At 38.4% G+C, this 20,534-nt stretch overlaps 1 protein-coding gene across 17 annotated transcripts in view; it reads right to left on the reverse strand.

Moving 5' to 3' along the window:
* The window catches only part of DTNB (dystrobrevin beta), a 201,871-nt gene that overhangs the window by 177,331 nt on the left and 4,006 nt on the right, over positions 1 to 20,534 (reverse strand). For 6 of the 17 annotated variants that reach the window (XM_051615684.1, XM_051615681.1, XM_051615679.1 and 3 more), the window contains exons 1-3: positions 12,067 to 12,285; positions 6,457 to 6,524; positions 2,042 to 2,122 (exon numbers count right to left, since the gene is read on the reverse strand). In XM_051615684.1, the coding sequence (XP_051471644.1) occupies positions 2,042 to 2,122; positions 6,457 to 6,524; positions 12,067 to 12,164 (247 nt within the window). In that variant the 5' untranslated portion in view covers positions 12,165 to 12,285. Of the gene's footprint in view, positions 1 to 2,041; positions 2,123 to 5,116; positions 5,136 to 6,456; positions 6,525 to 12,066; positions 12,294 to 13,409; positions 13,494 to 20,534 lie in introns of those variants that run through there. The other 11 variants (XM_051615674.1, XM_051615672.1, XM_051615673.1 and 8 more) reach the window with 7 other exon arrangements.

Raw genomic sequence — 20,534 nt, forward strand, 5'->3', positions numbered from 1 at the left:
TCCATATGAGACACTCTTTATATTTATACTCATAGTTCATGTCAGCTAGTTAAAAGTAACAAAGCAGTGCCCAGACACCTTGTGTGCTTTTTACTCCACCCTTCAACATCTGGGTGCTCTGACAGAAACCTAATAAAGGAGAAAAACAATCTTCCATCATCATGCAGTGTGTGTTTTAGCAGAGGTAGATATTTGCATTTGAGAAAGACATCAGCCATATGCTAAATCCACTACAAATTGGTTACAATAATTTTGAACAGCCTCATGCTGACTAGTAGTGCAGTACTGAAGGAGTAACTTGATGTTCCAGTTAAACTATGACTGTTTCCAGTTGATCCAGTTGCCAACTCCAGAGCATAATATGTTGTAAATGCAGGTCTAGAATTCCAAAGCATTTCCTTCAATTACCCTGCTATATCTTAGCACATATCTAAGAAGTATTAACAATGCAGAGAAAAAGTTCTCCAAAGCCACAGACAGCGATCTGCAGAACCACATTAAATATTATTTTTAAATGTTTCAAAGCTTGAAAGCTATACATGACAGTGGCAGAAGAAATCTAAGGATCAACAGTAACCCGCCAACCGAAACTGAGCACGATCCAACAGTTACAAAGGACAGACTTATTTGCTATCTTCACAACTTTTTTATTCTGTTCCTTAACTTATGAAAATGGTCTGAAGTAAGAGTGTGGTCTTAGACATTTCTTATATAAAATCTGTCTTTCTACTTCTCACATAAAAACCACACAACGATAAGAACCAAGCTACCTACTCGCACCAAACTCATGCCCCTGGATTACCATGTAGTCCAGACAAAGATCATAAACACACTGCCTCACCTATTCATACATGTATGGTCAAGGCACACTCAAGACATATGCACAGCACCAGTGAACTAGTTGCAAGGTGTGCATTGTACTATAATTAGCACTTCTAAATGCCTCTCTACTTATTAAGAGAGATTTTTAATTCAAAAGCATGAATTACAGACAAATGAACATTTTGCCACAGGAATGAAAAAGTTGTGAACCATCCATCAAACTAAAGGCACTGCAGGTATTGCTGCAAGAGGCCCAAGTGACAGACACATGCCAGAGGAGCTACAATTTGCAGTTGCACGTGTCCTCTACAGGACTTCTCAGCTGTCCCCTGTCCTCTCCCACACCCAGACACACACGAATCCCACTGTACTGGGTAGAGGGACCTATTCCTGTGTAACCTTTTCTGGTGCTTTCAATGCAACACCGGTAGCAGAAAGCCAAGTAGTATCACCTGTTCACCTTTGGATTAATTGCTGCTTCAGTGAGTTACCCAAGGTCAACGGACCATGGAAGAGAATGAGAAAACTTACACTGACTAGTATGACATGAACATACAGAATTCTTTATGATTGCTACATTTTATATATGCCACCACAACCAGATTCATTTTTATGCTAGTGACTGTATTATGCACCACCCAACTCATACCTGTGCCTGGCTGTCAGGTATCCAACACTAAGGGCAACTGGAATATGTCAGGATGACCCACACATTTTAAATTTTTGAAACATTAAAGAATAAAATCACAGAATCATAGAATGGTTTGGGTTGGAAGGGACCTTAGAGATCATCTAGTCCCAACACTCTAGATTATCTAGTCCACTTGACCAGGTCACTCAAAGCCCCATCCAACCTGGCCTTCAACACTGCCAGGAATGGGGCATCAACAACCTCCATGAACAACCTGTTCCAGTGTCTCACCACCCTCACAATAAAGAATTTCCTTCTAATGTCTAACCTAAACCTCTTCCAGTTTAAAACCATCACCCCTTGTCCTGTTGCTACATGCCCTTAATGCCTGAAGTTATTAAAGAGTATTGCAGAACGGCCGCTGCCTCTTTTTAATTATGTATTTTAAATCTGTTTAATTTACATAACCACGACCATGTTTGATAAAATGTTCGCTTACTCTTGCTATGATTAAAATTCCCACAAGCAGAATATTTGAAATAACCATGCAGGAGAAATTTTTGAAGATAAAGAGTAATTATAACTTACGATTACATCTCTTTTGTACAAACCGCAGTTTACAGGCTGTTCGATACGTTGAAAGTCTGATGACATCGAAATTCTGTGCTCCTATGAATAAAAAAAAGTTTGTGTTTTTCTTTCCTCTGTAACATTCAGCTTATCTGAGAGAATTACTTAAAAAATTGTATGAGTGTTTCTTCACATACGTCATCTTTGTCATAGAAACATGACAAAGATTTTCCTCAGGTATCTCATGGTACAGTGGTTTTCAACAGTGCATTATAAAATGACCAGAGTTTGAGACTGGTATGAGTACCTTAAAGGGAAGCAAGAATTAAGTTGTGTGTGGGTAAGGAAGAGGACTGCACGCTTGTTGGAAGACATGTACACAGATGAGAAGAGACAAACAAAAGGAGGGCTGGTAGTCCTGCACTGCAGCCCCATCAAGAGCATGCACTTGGTCTCCCAAATAGATCCAAAACAGGTAAGAAGCAGAAGAAAAAGCACAAAAGTAAAAAAATCAACTTATCTTCACTAACACGTGCCCACTTCAAGATGTGCATTGTATCTTCAAACAATGCCACATCATGAAAGATCTGAATGCTATTCTCTACCACCAGTCTGTACCACATCTGCCAGTTCCAGCAGTTCCTCTGAATATTATAAACTTGAGCAATTTCAGAAAGTTCTGTTAACCCTCTGCCAAACAGACCTGTGCACCTCCTAGACTGATAAATGATACAGGGATGATAAATGATACTGATTTAAAGTCCAATATTGACCATTTTAATTTAAAAGCAGCCAGCAAATCAAGTCTTGAACATCCCATTAATCATAAACCAAAATGCCTTTTAAACCACTCCCATTTCGACAGCACTGGTGGCTATATCCTATAATCAATCTCAATCTAAGGTGCAGTCTGACACAACCCAGACACACGTGGGCACTGGCTTGGATGCACGTGGCTCCTGTGCCTCTTGTGTTCTCATGGGAGCACATAAAAGCAAGACCTGCTGCAGTCTTTCATAGTGCTCTCAAAAGTCACAGCCTAGATGAGTAGAGGATAACGCTGACCTACAGAATCCAGACTTGTCAAAGATACTTAAAGACAAAAAAACAAACCCTCCAGAAGAAGGCATCTGAGTGCTATATGGGGGTTCTTGCTCAAAGGTGACAAGTTACTTCCTTCCACATTCTGAATTCAGAAATGAACTTGCAAATACCTCATTTGAATTACCTTTGTGTATGGACCCACTGACTCACAGTTGCAAACTTAGGAAAGAAATTATTCTTGTCTTTGAGATATTTCATTACAATTTTGCAAATACAATGCCAAAGCAGCTGCACAGATGCCAAAGCAGCTGTGTTCTCAGAGACCAATGTATTGTGTCTTGAAAGTGACATAAAAGAATTATTTCTCTTCATCACCAACATGGAACATGAGATTCTCCTCAGATGAGTGAGGAGATGGGTTATTTCCCAAGCCAAAGCTCCCCACAACAGCTCACCTAAGAGTGGCACTAGACTGGCCAACATCTGAGGAGCATTCTGCTTTTGAGGGTGTGGTGCAACAAACTGAAGTGGATTATCTCACAGGATCATCTTTAGAAAACTAGTCTCTGATGTATTTCAGGAAAGTACTTGGCCAGGTAACGTATGCTGGAGTTTTCCGATCCAAGGCTGCAACAAAACAGCTCATTTTGTATTTACTGTGCAATATTCATTCCAAACTCTCAATTAGGGTGCACACTTCTACCTTCCAAACCACAAAACCACACCCCCACAGATGTGAGTCTTTCCAAAATACTTTGTCTATATAAAATATATTTATATAGATGTATATAAAATATATAGGTGTGTATATATTATGTCCTTTAAGAGCTACACGGAAAAAACAAAAGCAGAAAGTCATCCATTTTTGGTTCTTTTCCTCCTGTGTTGCACTACCACAAAAGCTTAAACAAGGTCATTCTTCTAAACTATCTGAAGATATTATGGAATGTGTTTAACAAGACAATCTATATAGCTCCTAACACACTGTGTCCAGTTCTGGAGCCCCCAACACAAGAAGGACATGGAGCTGTTGGAACGAGTCCAGAGGAGGCCATGGAGATGATCTGCTCTGCTCTGGAGACAGGCTAAGAGAGTTGGGGCTGTTCAGCCCAGAGAAGAGAAGGCTCTGGGAAGACCTTAGAGCACCTTACAGTACCTGAAGGGGCTCCAGCAAAGCTGGGGAGGGACTTTTGACAAGGACAGGGAGTGAGAGGACATGGGGTAATGGAATAAAAGTGGAAGAGGAGAGACTGAGATTAGACGTTAGGAGGAAATTCTTTGCTGTGAGGGTGGTGAGACACTGGCCCAGGTTGCCCAGAGCAGCTGTGGCTGCAACATCCCTGGCAGTGTTGAAGGCCAGGCTGGATGGGGCTTGGAGCAAGCTGGTCTAGTGGGAGGTGTCCCTGCCAATGCAGGGTAGTTTGATCTAGATGATCATTAAGGTCCCTTCCAACCCAAATCATTCTATAATTCTATGAAATCACAGAATAGCTGAGGCTGGAAGTGAAGGCTGCAGATCATCGAAGTCCAACCTTCCTGCTCAAGCAGGGTCAGTTACAATCATTTGCCCAAGACTGTATTCAGTTGACTTCTGAATAACTGCAAGGAGGGAGACTCTACAACTTCATTCAGCAAAACTCTCCCAGTGCTCAGCCACCCTCACTGTGAAAATGTTTTTTCTCACATTCTGATGGAATTTGCTGTGCTTCATTTTGTGCCCAATGCCTTCTATCCTGCCACTGGGCTGAAAGAGTCTGGCTCCATCTTCTTCAAATGCTTCCATGAGATATACTCCATATTCAGAGAAATTAGAATAGCTTGTACAGACTTCTTGCCTATTGACAGCTCCCTAAGTACTACAAAACCAACACACACATCCGTGGGCAGCATGTCCAGCATGGATGAATGCCAAGGTCTACTATTCTTTCACGTGAGCAGTCATCTAACCACTTCAGCAAATTTGTATGTTGACCAACAACAAATGGTGACTGAAAGCACAACTACTCTTGCATGAAGCTTGCCTAGAAAGGAAAACATTTATGCTCTCACTTTTATAGTGAAATATTCCACCACAGGACAGGTGAAGCTTGAAGACTTCAAATTTCCCATAGTGATATTCTGAAGAGTCCTACAGAGAAAAGCAGTTCAAAATGTCTGCACACCAGCACTTTCATTGATTAGAAACAGCAAGAACCACAGTCGCAAAAAGAGAGACCATGTATAAAGATAATCAGAAGAATTAAAAATATTTTTAACAATTTAGCCAAAGCTAAAGACTAGCAAGGCAATTTCTGTAGTAAGTGATCACCAGACAGCTACAACACTTTGAAGTGATGACACAAATGTAATATTCTGATGCACCAGTCAAAGAATTTCTAGTGGAGAAGTATTCTTGTAATTTTAAAAGGCTGTAATAAGATGTCATCCAGAGTATCACACACAATTCAGTCACCTTTGCTCAAGTAAACCTGAACCAAGGCAGAGAATAACAGCAAAGGAGGTGTACAGCAGGGAGACTACAGGCCTTAGTTTGTGTCATACATTTAACAAGCCAAAAAAGGGCATGACTATAAACTCAAACACAAAGGAAGGCAGAAGGGTGTGGAGAAAATAGCATCCAAAACAGGCCTCAGATGAGAGGAAGCAGATGTGAGTTAGCCAGGAATGAAACTGCTCCTGAAATTGTAAGACTCTTATAGCACAGTAAGAATGTTACTCTGGAATTCTTTCAACAAAACAGCATTAATATACTTTTGTGGTAAGACAGACCTACACCAGCCTATATTACAGGAATTATAATACACGCCTGCCTAACCTATGAGTTTTGCTCAGACCTGTGTTCCCATAGGGATGTGAAGTAACATGACATCGTGCAAACATACAATCTTTTACTTCTAAATGCACATATCTTTTTAAAAGGCTACGTCTCATTCCTTTACATTATGTTATCTCTGGACAGGCATTTGATTTCCAGTAACAATTACAGCCTCTCTTTCAGAGAATGGTCCTGTACAAAAAACAATCCCACAAACTTTTTTTTCCTAGATCACTCTAGCATTGTGGTGCAATATTATCTATTTTTAAGGTAAAAGGTGATCTGTCTGCTGTCATTTATTTTAATAGTCTTCCACTGACTTCAGATATTGTCATATATGAGAAATATTAATGTTCCTCAAAAAAGGATCTTCACAAAACCTAGAATTGAATGACTTTTTAGGCATTTGTGTCCCATCTCTTGCATTTTCCTCCTGACCGGCACCCAGGATGCTTTTCACTAAACAAGACAATGGATTTGTGGAAACAAGATGTAAATGTTCTGGTAAAACTATCACAATTATGCTCTCAGTAAAGAATAAGTATGACATTATGTCTTCACATTTTTTACTTACTCAATTCCATGAACAGCTGTCTCTTCTCTGCCATTGTCCTCCTCCTCTTCCCACTCTCCTCAATCATTCTGAAGACAAAAATGGCAAACACTGTTTGTGCTAGAATTTCTGTTACAAGAGCAAGGTATGTGAACAACATCATTCACCCCTCAACTTAAACAGTTTGATGGTATTGGGTAAATGAAAATACCAATAGAAAGACAGACTCCTCCGTAGTAATTGTATCCCATAGTAGAGACACATGCTTTAGATTTCTTAATACCTTTTAAAGCGGCGTGCAGAAAAGGAAACATTAATTTTAACATTTTAGCTGCTAATCTAAAGTTTGCAAAACTCAGAGCTGAATACAAATATATATATATATAGCAATATCACATAGAAAATTCTTTCCTGTTCAAAGATACTTTGTTTGGAAAACACAAAGCAAGCACAAGCTCTCCATGAACAATTGAGCCAATGAAACGCAGAGTCCTACAGATTTACATTTCAGAAACTTCAGTGTTCCAAAGGAAAAAGTATTCCATTCCTTTCCCTGGCTCACAGATATTGGTAACACTCCTCTTCCCTGCCAAGGGTTTTTGTGGGGATGTTGGTTTTGGGGGTGGGAGATTGTGTTGCCTTTAAACAAAATTTTATAAGGATTCATTTAACTTTGAAACCTGATGCCTGAGCTCAAATCATATTTGTCAGGGAAGTAAAGATCTTAAACATAATTAAAGTGGAAAGAAAAAAAAAAATTTGTTCAGTCACACAGGCCTCTTTTTCTTAGGAAAACAGAATAAAGCAGAGACAGCAACACTATGGAACTTATACCTCAAGGTAAAAGGACACAGGGACAATTTAGTATCTCTTACAGCTTACTTCACTGTGTAGTACTAGAAGACAGATCCTAAATTTCAGTCAAGTCTAGTGAAAAAAAGGCAACTTAATTCAGTATCAGAGTAAAATTTCACTTAAAATTACTACATTATTCTTCTTTCATTACCAGATTCACCAACTCATTAAATATGCTTTTTACAAAAAATAAAAATTTTTAAAAAATATGAAAAACACCACACAATTATTCTACAATTACACCAGAGTCTAGCTCTAAGGAAGTTGGTCAGCTCACCCTCATGCAACACGGGAGGACAGATTTTATCAGGCTTAAATGCCAACCAAGGAAAAGAAAGTCATGCCTTAGCACTTAATATACTCTCTCCAATTAACAGCTTCCCTTGGCAGTTGTCCATTGCCTGTTCATTATTCTCGGAAAACCTCACAACAAATATTCATCTTGAAAGTCACCAGTGCCTTTTTTCTTACCTGTTCATAAAAGGAAAAGAAGTGTATGGTGGAATAAAGTAATCTGCAAATATATTTTATTTCCCTTTTTTTTTTCCCTACTTTAGAAAACCATAGACTCAGAACCAGCATACGTCTGCATTTTTATTTTTTTAAAGGAAAAAACCTCAGTGGCATTTCTGCAGATGTGTTAAAGTTTCTTTTTTTCAGCTTTCTAAAACAATTTATTATGTTAAATGAACATATGCAAAAGGAGTGTCTTATCTTCTCAACCAAGGTTGTTCATACTGCATTATCTTGAGCTGTACTTCACTGCAGACTGAAGCAGGTGTTCAAAGGACTGGGCACTGGGAAACTGCCCAGGTGATTAATTTGGTTCACCCACAAGTTCCAGCTATCCTCATACACTGCCTTAAGCTCAAGAGTTTTTGGAACTATTATTCCTTTTATTTCTTCATCACATAAACCACATGTCATCTTGAAGAATGCCAGTTCTTGTACCAGTCATTAGCTGTATTTCTAGTGCTAGTGCCTCTGTAAATTCCACAACAGATGGACTCCACAGAGTAGATTAGTTATTTATCTTCAAAATTGTTTTTAGTGGAGATTATTTTATCAAGATGTAAGGGACAATACCATTTGAATCGTCTGCAACACCAAAAAAATAATCATGGTAATGTCAGCTCTTCTGGTCCTTGGGCTTCGGGTGCAGGTGTCCCTCATTTCACCTTCCTTCCCTCTCCTTCCAAGCCAATCAATCAGTTTTGCTTCTGTTTGGTAACATGTACATTTAAAGTCATTATATTACCATGACATCGATCCCTACAGACATTTTATTGCTTTGCAGGTGTCAACATTTGGGTTTTTTAAGAAGTCATTCAAGCTGCATGGACCACAGTCATAGAACACTATCATAAATAATTCACAGCTAAATAGGCTAGATTGACCAAGAGACAAACTTCTAAAATGTTAAAAGAGCAGGCATTACACTTCATGCTCTCTGCAAAGCAAATAAGCCAATTATTTGTTCAGCAATGTCCTTGAAATGAGCTCTGAATGAGGAAACTAGTCTCTCCATGATTACGAAGTGCTGCAGAGACACATCAAAAAAGCCTGATTAACCCACAGCTCAGAAATTAGCTGGTACAGATTTTTCAGCTATGGTCTCTGGAAAATCACATCCTAAGGAATGTTGTCTCAGGAACCCCTCCAAGTCTCTTGCTTTTCTTAAGAAGAAAAGATTTGACATTTTCATTAAGTGAACATCTCAACAATCCCATACCTGTTCACTAAAAAAAAATAATAAATGTTATTATTTAGATTCATAGTTCTCCCTGCAGACTCTTTCCTGCTATTATTGGTGAGAGGTAAACTTCTAGGAAATGGTATTTCTGGGTCAGGGAGTCACACATTCTAAAAGTAGACAGAATGGAAAGAGAAGGGACAAACTGGCAGGTACTTGGAAAACTTGTGGAAGTTTCATTAGTCATATAAGATCTATTACAATAATCGACAAATCGATTTTTAAAGCCTGAACAGTACAGAAGGATCCCTTACTGATAAAGCTGGGAAGAAGAAACATGGAACATCTGTATCCACCTTTGCACTTTCAACCTATCTCAGGTTCAAAGCCAGAATTAACTAAATCCAGAACAACTGTAATTATGCTTAGGATGCAAATTACAGTGCTCAACAGCAGAAAATAAGGAATGGAAACTGCAGTTTGCTCTGCACTGTTTTTTTGTTTGAATGGTTTTGTTTGCTTTGTTTGTTTTTTTAGGGGATTTTTTTGTCTGGTTGTGGATTGTTGTTTTTTTTGGCGTTTTTTACATTTGTGGCACAGTCCATAACAAAAGTTGAGAAACATGCCTGGCTTGAAATGACAAGGCAAGAAAAAATTCTCAAGATGGATTTTCACCTTACAATGGGTGTATGTGGAGAAAAATCTAACACACAAATAAATTAACCTACCAACAGGGGACAATGCGAATGCACTGGGGTCTTTCCAGTACCACAGTGCATGTTTAAACAGGTACTTATGAGGGGTTCTTTCCATCCACTTTTGTCCTTCACATTTTACGATGATCTGCTTCTAAATGCTTGGTATCTATTTCATCATTCTTCAAAGCCCTGACAGATGGGAAATGCTTGGGATAAGTGGAATGAATTACTGTGGAGCACTGTACTGCATTTTTATGCTCTTTCTTCAGCATATGCTACCATTTCAGTACATGCCAGCTATATAGCATAAACTGTATGATGACTCTATGCTGAAGAAGTCCCAAGTCTTTGCCTAGAGTAACCAGGCAATATATTGCCACAAAAACAATGGCAGCAACATACACCTAAAACTGTCAGTCCTTCACACTGACCATAGAAGAAAGTTTTTACACATTCACAAAACTTCAGCTTTAGACCTGAAGATTTCCGTAACAGTAACTCAGATCAAGTTTGTTAAACTTGAGTCATAAAAGGAACTCAGAAGAAGAATCATGCTTGCTCATACTTAAAAGCCTTAGTTATTTAATTGCAAAGTTCTACAAAGAGAATAACAGCATGGTGATGAGCCAAAACCAGCTTGCCAGTGCAGTATCATGTCCCTAAAACGAACAAAAAAAAAAAGATGTGCAGAGAAGAATAAAAGGACAGGGCAAAGCATACAGTGAAACTTACCAAGAACTTCCTTTCATATTTCAAAAGTTTGGAATGTTAAGACTTTCTCAGTAGTAACCATAAACAGGTTTTCCCTCCCCACAAGCCTGTGCGTTCCCCTTTACTGTCCATAAACTTTTGACGTTCCCTACACTGCAAGAATTCCCAAACATGAAACCCACAGACCAACAAATTCCCTCCCTTGATTTTCTGCACTTCCCTCCTCCTATCTCACCCACAAGCCTCTGAGTTCTATCAAGAGATACAGAACACTCAACCATTATCCACCTTGTCCACAATTTTCTAGATCTCCAACAAATCTCCTCCCCAGCTGCTTTGCTTCCACACTGAAGGATCTCAGCTTGTTTTGTCATTCCTTGTCCTGAAAGCACTTTGTGCGGAGTCCAAACCAAAACACATACCAGGAAAGCTGAAAAGCTGAGGAAAGGCCAAACCAAAAGTGGTGACTAAAACAATTAACATGCATGCAACTAGGAAAAGCCTAGGAAAAGCACAACAGGCTGAAGAAGGTGAGTAGATGAGCAGGGATCACTGCTTTGCATAGGAATGACTGGAACGGCCATGAGCAGCAACAGAGAACTCACCAAACGTTATTTGATTTGGACAAAATGAAAGACGAGAGGAAAGGATCAAAATCACTACAGACAGCAAAAAAAACAGCTTTCCACAATGAAGTAACTTTCCTGTAGCTTTCAGTACATGTAGCTGCATGCTACTTGACAATGCAAATGCCTACAAACATTAGAACTGGCAGATGAAGAATCCATGCAGGAATCAATACTGACTCAGAAGATGAAATTAGGAGTAAGCTTTGATATAGAATTACCCTAAAAGTATTCATCAGACTTTTGTAACAAACAGCAGTAAACACTATATTAGTGCACGTATTTGAAGGGGAATGGTTCAGTCTGAAAGAGAAATGTTAAATCCTAACTTCATTGTTTCTTTAGGCATGGTCTTGAATTGCATGCATAAATACCAAAATTCCAGACAGCTTTCTGTGGTTTTGGCCTTGGTACAAAATGCCCGACCTCCATCCAATCTGAGGCTTACTAAACCTAGACTGTACAACTGTTTTCTATAGACTAAGCCTAATGATTTCTTATTTCTTCCCCTATGCTTCCTGCCATCTACCCTTTGAGTGCCTCAAAGATAAAGTTTACCAAAAGAGTCTACACATTAAGATACCAAGACTTGGGATTAGCAATGTTTAATTAAAGTATTTGCTTTCTTCCTTCCCCCACTGAACCTCAGAATAATTACACAGAAAAGTGAGGTTCCCCAGAAGGTCCTTGCAGCAGAAAAAGTCTCAGTTGGCAACAGCAACACTTCAGCTTCTTGAAAGCCAAGCACTTTGAGTGTCAGACAATGCTTCTTGCCATTTGTAAAAAGCTGGAAATCAAACCCCTCTGAATTTCACAGAAAGCTTTAAAAACATTTCTAATTAGATTCAGAAATATTATGCTTTAATTGTTCTGAAAAGGCTGGATTTTGCTTTAAAGGCCAGGATTAAAACTGTCGTACTGACTCCTGTCTTCTCTGTGGTTCTTGGGTGAGATTGAGAAACCTGTGTAATTCCTTCTTCTCTTGGAAATTTGCAGGGGTCCGTTTTTTGTTTGTTTATTCTAAATAGAAACATAAGAATGAACATACTGTGTCAGACCAAAAGTATGGTTCCTCATCATCTTTCTACGTCTTTCAGACTCATTACTGAATAGTTCCACTTCATGCTTTCTCCTGCCTCCACACATTTCTGCATTGGACAAGACACAAACAATCCTCAGACATCATCTCTTTTCTAAGCTGAAGAATCTGGAGATTAGCTGTTTCTTGCACAGAAAACACTCAGAGTGATTCACAGATTGATCTTGATCATCTTCTACCATCCCTTTTCTTGTTCCATTATCTGCTTCCAGAGATGAAGGAGAAACAGAACAAAGTATTCAAAATGTAGACACCACCACTACTTTATACAGCAGCAATAGTCACATTCTGTTCTTTTTAAAAAAAATCCTTAATGTTCTTAATAGAACATTATTAATAACTTTCAATCTTTGATCTGAAGCTTTCACAGAACTACACTAAAGCATTGGGATACTATTCCCGAGGGGCAGTTCAGAGCCTAGGACAAACAAACCTAGGACTGCCTGTTCATGCTCTCCTCTCTCTCATCTCTTTATTTGCATAACTTTACATGCCTCTACACTGGACAATAAAAGATGAAACTCAATTGCTAACCGAGTCCATCTGAACTTCTTAAGCAGACAAGCCAATTCTCAAGATAATTCCCTTGAGCAGACACCTCACTGTTCACCCTCTGGTCACTTACCATCGTGATCATACACTGTTGTGACGGTGACAGAGTTAACCTGGGGATGGTGAGACTACAAGGAATTGTGCTCAGACTCCTCAGCTATATTTGTCTGCTGCCCCAAAATGTAACCTTCATCTTTGAGTAGAATTATATGTTTTTCTTAGCTCCACCCTATACTGAAGCATTCTTAACAGTAAGATGTTAGTCTGTTTTATTTCTGCTTCCCCTTTTCCCACTCTAGTGTTTTCCAAATTAGAAATCTATATTGTGTGATATAAACCAAATCTATTTTCTCTTTTGCAGCTAAAAAAAAGCACTGAAGTTATGGTCCAATACCATACAACCAAATTGAAAGAAACATCAGGTCTACAGACTGCTTCAAGTGCTAAGTGAGACTAGCAGAGTTTCAAAATGTATAGAATTGGTGCACACATAAATAACTGAAGAACAACACTGGAATTAAATTTATTTAGCTTTAATAACGCTCAATTTGACCAAAGGCTGAAATTTCCAGTGCTTAAAGAAATATCCCTGGACACAAACCATCTGTACTGCCACCAATCTTTAGCAGAGGGGAAAAATCTAAAATGTGGCCAAGATGTGAATTTCACACACCGAAGTGTTTCATGATGAACATCCTATTTCCCTGCTCTACCAAAAGCAGCAGCAGCAAAGAACTTACTCTGCTTCTAGTCATGGTGGTGTGACTGTTGGTCTACATGGTCTGTTCCAGATGATTTCCACAGGTATGTCTTCCTCACAAAGCTTTTTTGTAACCTTTAGCAATCGGGAGAGGACACTTGCGTTATGACAGCTCTTGCTTCATGTAAGCAAAAGGACTAATAATAGAATCATTAAGGTTGGAAGGGACCTTAAAGATCATCAAGTTCCAACCTGCCTGCCATGAGCAAGGAACCCTACCACTAGATCAGGTTGCACAAAACCTCGTCCAACCTGGCCTTAAAAACCTCCAGCAATGGGGCATCAACAGCCTCCCTGGGCAACCCATTGCAGCTCCTCACCACCCTTACAGTGAAGAATTTCTTCTTAATATCTAACCTCAATCTCCCCTCTCTCAGTTTAAAACCATTACCCCTTGTCCTATCACTATCTTCTCTGATGAAAAGCCCCTCCCCAGCTTTCCTATAGGCCCCTTTCAAGTACTGGAAGGCTGCTATAAGGTCTGCCCAGAGCCTTCTCTTCTCTAGGCTGAACAGCCCCAACTCTCTCAGCCTGTCTTCATAGCAGAGGTGCTCCAGGGCTTTGATCATCTTGGTGGCCCTTCTCTACACCCTCTAAGAGGGTGGCCCTTCTCTACACCACATCTAAGAGTAGGTTCAACCTACTACATTTTTTCTTTATGGCTGTCAAAAGCAGCTGAAGTTGAATTTGCAAGTCAGACCCAATCTCTTCTGGCTGGATGTCTCCCCAAGATTCAAGGATTCTGACAAGCACAGAGAGCTGGAAGTAGAAGTTAGTTAGGTTCTTGCTCTGAGATCATGGACTACATTGACACTCAGCACCTAAGGTGGAAGCAGAGAAAACTCCCAGAGTCTCTGCACAAGTCTGACTCAGTGAAATACAGTGTTTCCCCCTGCAGTGACAAAACAGAGCTTGGATTTAAAGACAGAAGAGAGTGCTGGGTCCACAGAACATGGCTTTGCTTTATGTCAAGAACCCCAAAACTAGTAAGATCAACCCAGTATTGGCAAAAAGTTTGTCTTTTATGTGCCAGAGAAGGCAGTATGGGTATAATACTGACTTCAGTCTACAAGTCTTAACAGTCACACAGACTCAAGCTACCATCAGAAATGAAAGTTCCAGAGGTGAAGGTAGTGCTGCAGCCAGCCCCTGACTCTGTGCAGATTGTGTTTGCTGATGTAACTTCAGAGACACTGAAAGTTAGCCACAACCTGCTCCAGTTTCAACTTGTTCTGTCATAATGTGTCTGCCCAACTCACTTTTCTAAGTATTCAGATTAGAAGCTGAGGCTGTTGAAAATTACCAAGGCTTTGCAATATTATAATGATATTTTATTTTTACTAATACATGTGTGCACACATCTATATACATAGATTTTAAAGTTGCTTTGTTTTTTTTTACTGTAACTAGCCTCAAGTCCTATGGGACATTTTAGTTCAAGATGTCTATTACTTAGATTCAAAATGTTGAGAATCAGCAATGAATTATCTGCAACACAGTAAAATATTCACTAAAGAAACATAGCTTAATTATTGCTAAATATTAGAAAAAATCATTACATGCTTACAGTTATTTGCATATACTTGTTGCAAAGCAATGTTCACCTTAAAGAACCAATATTGTGCAAGATACAGTATCTTACAAAACTAGTTAAGTCTGTTTGGTGCAAACCTTAAAAAATTTGTAATTTTCCTTTTTCCATTCACCTCCTCCCTCTTTCAATACCTACAACACTGTTTGATTGCTTCCATGCCAATAAATGTGGAGAATTCTACAGTCACCATCTAAAATATCTTCAACAGCAACAGAAACTCTTAACATTTGTCTCATTTATCTTTTTTTTTCCTTTTCATGTTTATATTCCATTCTTCTGCTTCACAGCTCTCCCTTGTCCTTACCTTTAAAAGCTCTCTCCCACACTCACCACACATGCATGCGTATGTGCACACCTTGACAGAAATAAAACGTAAAACCTAACGACTCTCTTCCCCTTGACTTGCTCTAACAGGTTCAGCCACTGACAACTCTCACAGTTCTGTGGCTCTTCATCACACTTGCAGCTTAAGCACAAAAATGAACACAAGCAAATCACTCACCATCATTAGGCCAATACTACAGGACCTATCTTAAAAGGTTTCGCTCTTCTTGGAGCTCATCAGCTGTAGGTAACGGCCTAAATACGCAGCTTTTCCTCTTCACATTGAAGCAAGGAAGACTTTGTGATTCATCTCAGCTAATACAGACGCCTGCATATTCTTGCTAACTGTACCATCATCTCGGAAGTCACACTTCTGTTCTACCACATCTGCTATTTTGATGATTTCCTACTATGTTAGACACCATAAACTTCAACTTTGTCATTTGGGTTCCATATCTGCAATTTCAGGTGCTTCCTTGCTGCTTGATTACTCTCATGGAGTCACTAAACCAGGTTATTAGCCAGATAAACTTCTTTTTTAGTCAAATCTGTTTTATTTTGTGTTTCCGTCTCTAAGATATACTCCAAAGGAAATTCTGATCTTTATGATCCAATAACCATTTCCAGATATTAGTTTGCATTGATATGCAGCCTCATCAGCCAAACACAGAAACATAGAAATACAAGTTTAATTAGGAAATATTAAATTTGAGTTTGATCAGCTTCTTGATGTTGAATTTATACTAACAGAAATAATATTTTATATCACTGATAAGAAAAATTTAGCTGCTATGTGCAGGTAAAATTGTTCTTCCATCTCTTTATCTTCATAAATAAATTGTAACTTAAAAACTTCAGAACACAAATTTGGGACACATGTTGATCCTAAATGTACCCAATGCACAATGAAGGAAGTTTAGTAATTTTCTGCCCATTTTTTAACTAAAAGGAACCCATGTTCACAGGTGGTTTAAAGAAAAGCTTACATCCCTTGTCAGTTTATGTAGTTTTAAAAATGTGAATGAACCTGTCACTGAGATGAAGATATTAAATAATTATTCAGGGCATATCTGCCCTTGCAGAAAAAGTTATTGCTGTTGCCTGTGGTTTAGCACTGTTACAATTTATTTTGGGCTTCTAAATATGTATGGCTTTGTTGTTTGATTTGAATAATTTTAAATAATTTCTAAATTTTCATAAATGCTTTGCTAATTTTAAAGTATAAAAATAAGTGTATTATATAGAGGTGCTTACATTTATCGATCTTAGATGGATTTCAGTATAAAGATGCTGAAGTGTTTCTATGTTTTGCTTTACTAAGAATTTGAACAAAAAACCCCACAAAGACTGATTTCATTCCATCTCCCACTGTCTATCAAAAAGCCTGCTGTTGTCTTACTCATTTCTTTATTCTTAATCCTCTCTTGGTTCAAATTCTCATCTCCCTTTAATCAGCAGTCAAACATTAATATATGCAATTGATTAAAAGTATTCCTTCATTCCCTTGTGCCTCTTCCCATGAAAAAGAAAGCGATCTACAAATTCTTTCAGGGGACACATGTAATGCACTTGGACCAAAATCCAGGAAGACAAAATATTTATACTTCTGCAAGTAGACTGGTAACATCATCTTTCAAATTATATTTTAACAATTTTTGATAATTCTCCAAGTTTAACTTAACATTTCAAACTCTGTTCCCATCACTGTATCAACGTAAGTGAAGTATAAGCAATTGTGTACAAGAGTATTAGAAATACTTTAAAATGATATTTCTGTATCTACAGCAACAGGACTAACAGAACATCTTGGAGAAATAATATGCATCTTCTAGCAGCATAGTTTCCTAAAAACTTAAGGGTTTGGATCTCTCATCAATTTTGTAAGATAAAGCTTTCCTGCAAGTATTGGACTCAAACGCTTGCATAAAATCTTACAAGTCAAAACTGACTTCAGTTTGGAATAAAGGCATAAATGAAAAACCCACTGGATTCAGGAAATTGATTACAGCTTTGCAGTTAAATTCTATACAAGTCCTTTTAAAAAAAACAACCTACAAACAAAACCCCAAAGGAACAACAATGGATCAAAAGCTACACTTAAAGATTTTGCAAAACCACAGACATATTATACATTAAACTTTCTTCAATTCGAATGGGCAATCAAATAGTTTAGGAAAAAAATGTAGTACTAAGAACGAAATATGTCCCTACTCTGTGCCTTGCCACTTCTGTTTAAACAGTAAGATTTTTTTCAAGGCATAAAATGCCATCTGTTGTGTTAGTACAGAACATTGCATGCAGCAACACAGCCTCAGCCAGTCCTTACTGCTTGATTTTACTGTTGTGGAAAACAACCGGAGTACTGGTCTAGGCCCCAGTATGAGAGCAGCAATCTTATTTTCTCACCTAGTGAGAACTTGATGGAGATTTTACTAGATACAAGTTAAACAAAGATGGAACAAGTAACAATATTTAATCATGGATTTCTTTTAAAACCTTCAAAAGCTTTTAACACTATTTTAAAAGAAACTCCAAATTAGCTCAAGACAAAAGGGAAAAAACCTCAAATCCAGGTAGAATTCCAAATAATCTAAATTACTGGAAGACAACAAGATTTCACTTCACAGTATGGAACTATTTGTTCAACACCAAGAACAGAAAGAAAATCCCTGCCCTGAAGAATCTACAGGTCAGGTGCAAGACTACAGACTGGTTGATGAGACTGACAGTGTGTTAGTAGCCTACTTCTTGTGAAAGTTATATAACAAAACCAAAGGAAGCTTTAAAAGGATACTACAAGGTATTATTTTAGGTACATAGCAATCTATATTCATTTTTATTGAACAGGAAATTGTTAAGTATGGGGAACAGAAAAACTGCAGGCTATGAAGGGCAACACTGCATGTTTAAACACACTCTCTAAAGAGAGGATACACAGAAGACAGGACACAAATTGTCTAAAAGACAAAAATGCCTTTCTTGAGTAACTGAAAAGCCACCCCAAAGTCTGATTTTTCTTTATTGCCCAAAAGTCTGAGGAAGAGCAGTGGCCTTTTACAACCTGCCCTGTTGATTTTGAGGCTGTTGTTCAAAGTAATGTCTATGCAGAAGATTTACCAAGAGTCTTCAAATAAGAGCAAATTGTGGTTAAAATTGTTTCCTTAAAATAAATGAGTTTAATATTCTCTAAGATGAACAAAATATTACACCATGATTTTCAAGCACTAAGAAGTTGGAAATATCCTAATTAATAGCTTACCTGTCCCTCTCAGGAAGGTAAGACTCACCTTCTTTATAACATCGTAGGGGAATTCCATGCAATCTGTGCTGTCTAGCTTTTCCAGTGGGAATCCTACAAAACCCTTCCTAGGCATTTTAATCTGCAGGTTCCCTGAACTGCTTAGTAGAGCACAAGAGAGAATTCTAAAATTACCTCTTCACCAAAATGAAACAGTTATTAGGAAATGCTTTGAGTTACATTTTTGCCCTTTTCTCCATCAACCTAGATTAACAGATGGAGCATGAACAAAGTAAGGAATGCAGCACCAGCAGGACAGCAGACATACATGAACACTGACAGAATGCAAACTAACCCTCATCTGAGGCTCTGAGCAGAGTATAAACACTGCTCTCCTCCCCAGCCATCCTCATCAGTAGAAGGTATCATTTTCAGTACCTGTCATCACCTCTAGTTCTTCATCACCTTCTACCATCTTCACCAATCAATAGTAATCCACCCAAGTCCTGCCCTTCCCACCTCACTGCAGATGTAATCAGCTTAGATTAAAAATTTCAGCCCACCAGAAAAAGTCTACACAAACTGCTCCTCTGGCACACCTGCAGAGATGGAAATTCCAGTCACAGGAGTAACAAGCACCTAGAAACATAACTGCTTTCACTACCACAACTGAATTAGGGTGGGGAAAAGCTTACCCAAGTTCAATTCTTTATGCAATAATTTTATCTCCCATGCTAACTGAAAATGTAAAAACATCCTCACCAACTTCACAAGTCTACAAAGCTATATATTTTATTAAAGTGTTAGTTATTCTGAAGAGAGTAAGACTACAGAAAAGGAATTTACCTTAATCTAAAAGTGTATCTGCCATTTGCTACAGTCAACGGGAAAGTGAATATATATATATAGTGCCAGGCAAAGAAAACCTTAGTTTTACCTGAGCTGCCAGAAACATACAACACCTCCTTCAAAAATGTGGCTGTACCTAAGCTAGTTAGCAAAACCACCAGTGCCTCCCTGCTGCCTCAGCATTTCCTTTGATGTGATCATTCTGTTAAAATACAAATAAATAAAATAATAACACACAATAATGAAAAGATAAGATTCCATAAGTACTGCAAAAAATTGTAGTATAAATAAACTCAAAGAATACTCCTGTGCTTTCCACATGGCATTCTGCCTATCCCCAAGGCACCCCTCTCTCTCACGCCCACACACCCTGGCTGCTTCCCTGAGCAGCCCTAGTTGAGCCTCTCAAGACATGAAGGCTTGCTCATCTTGTACAGTATTCAAAAAAAACCCCAAACCATATTTTGGTTGCATCCACTAAGTAACTAGGCCAAGAAACATGTTTATGTCTGTACCCCAAAGCACACCTGCTCTCTAATCTGCTGTCAGCTCTGCTATACAACCCGTAGACCACAATCACACAGCAAGTTAACTGATACTACTACCTGGGCAAGTTTTCTGAATGTTTACTGTTGCCATGAGTTTCTCCTTACAGTTTCTTCTACTATTACAAAGACCTGACCTACAAGCAGTAACACAGAATACATTACAGTACAGCTGCAACCTTCATCCTGACCTTACCTAACATCTCACTTTGCAGATTCTAAAAATCCCTTTTAGAATAATTAGTTCTTCACATTCAGCTCTTCATGGTCTTGTGTTTCTCTCCCACATACCTGTAACCCATGCAGAACTCTTATTTTCTAATCATCTGTGATTCAACATTCCAAATATCTGACCAACTGTGGACACAAACCAAGTTTTTTCTTTCTTTAAGAAAGGAAAACAAAAGTAAGCCAATTGCAAAACCTTAACTGATCATGCTTGCCATTGTCTTCTGTAAAATTAAGAGCTTTTATCCCTTAGCTTTTTCACTTTTTCCACTTTAAAGAAATTTAAATTAAGGACTAGGCTCCCTCACTGCTTGCTTTATGGCAAAA

Source organism: Apus apus, chromosome 3 (assembly GCF_020740795.1).
Source record: "Apus apus isolate bApuApu2 chromosome 3, bApuApu2.pri.cur, whole genome shotgun sequence".
Lineage (NCBI taxonomy): Eukaryota > Metazoa > Chordata > Aves > Apodiformes > Apodidae > Apus > Apus apus.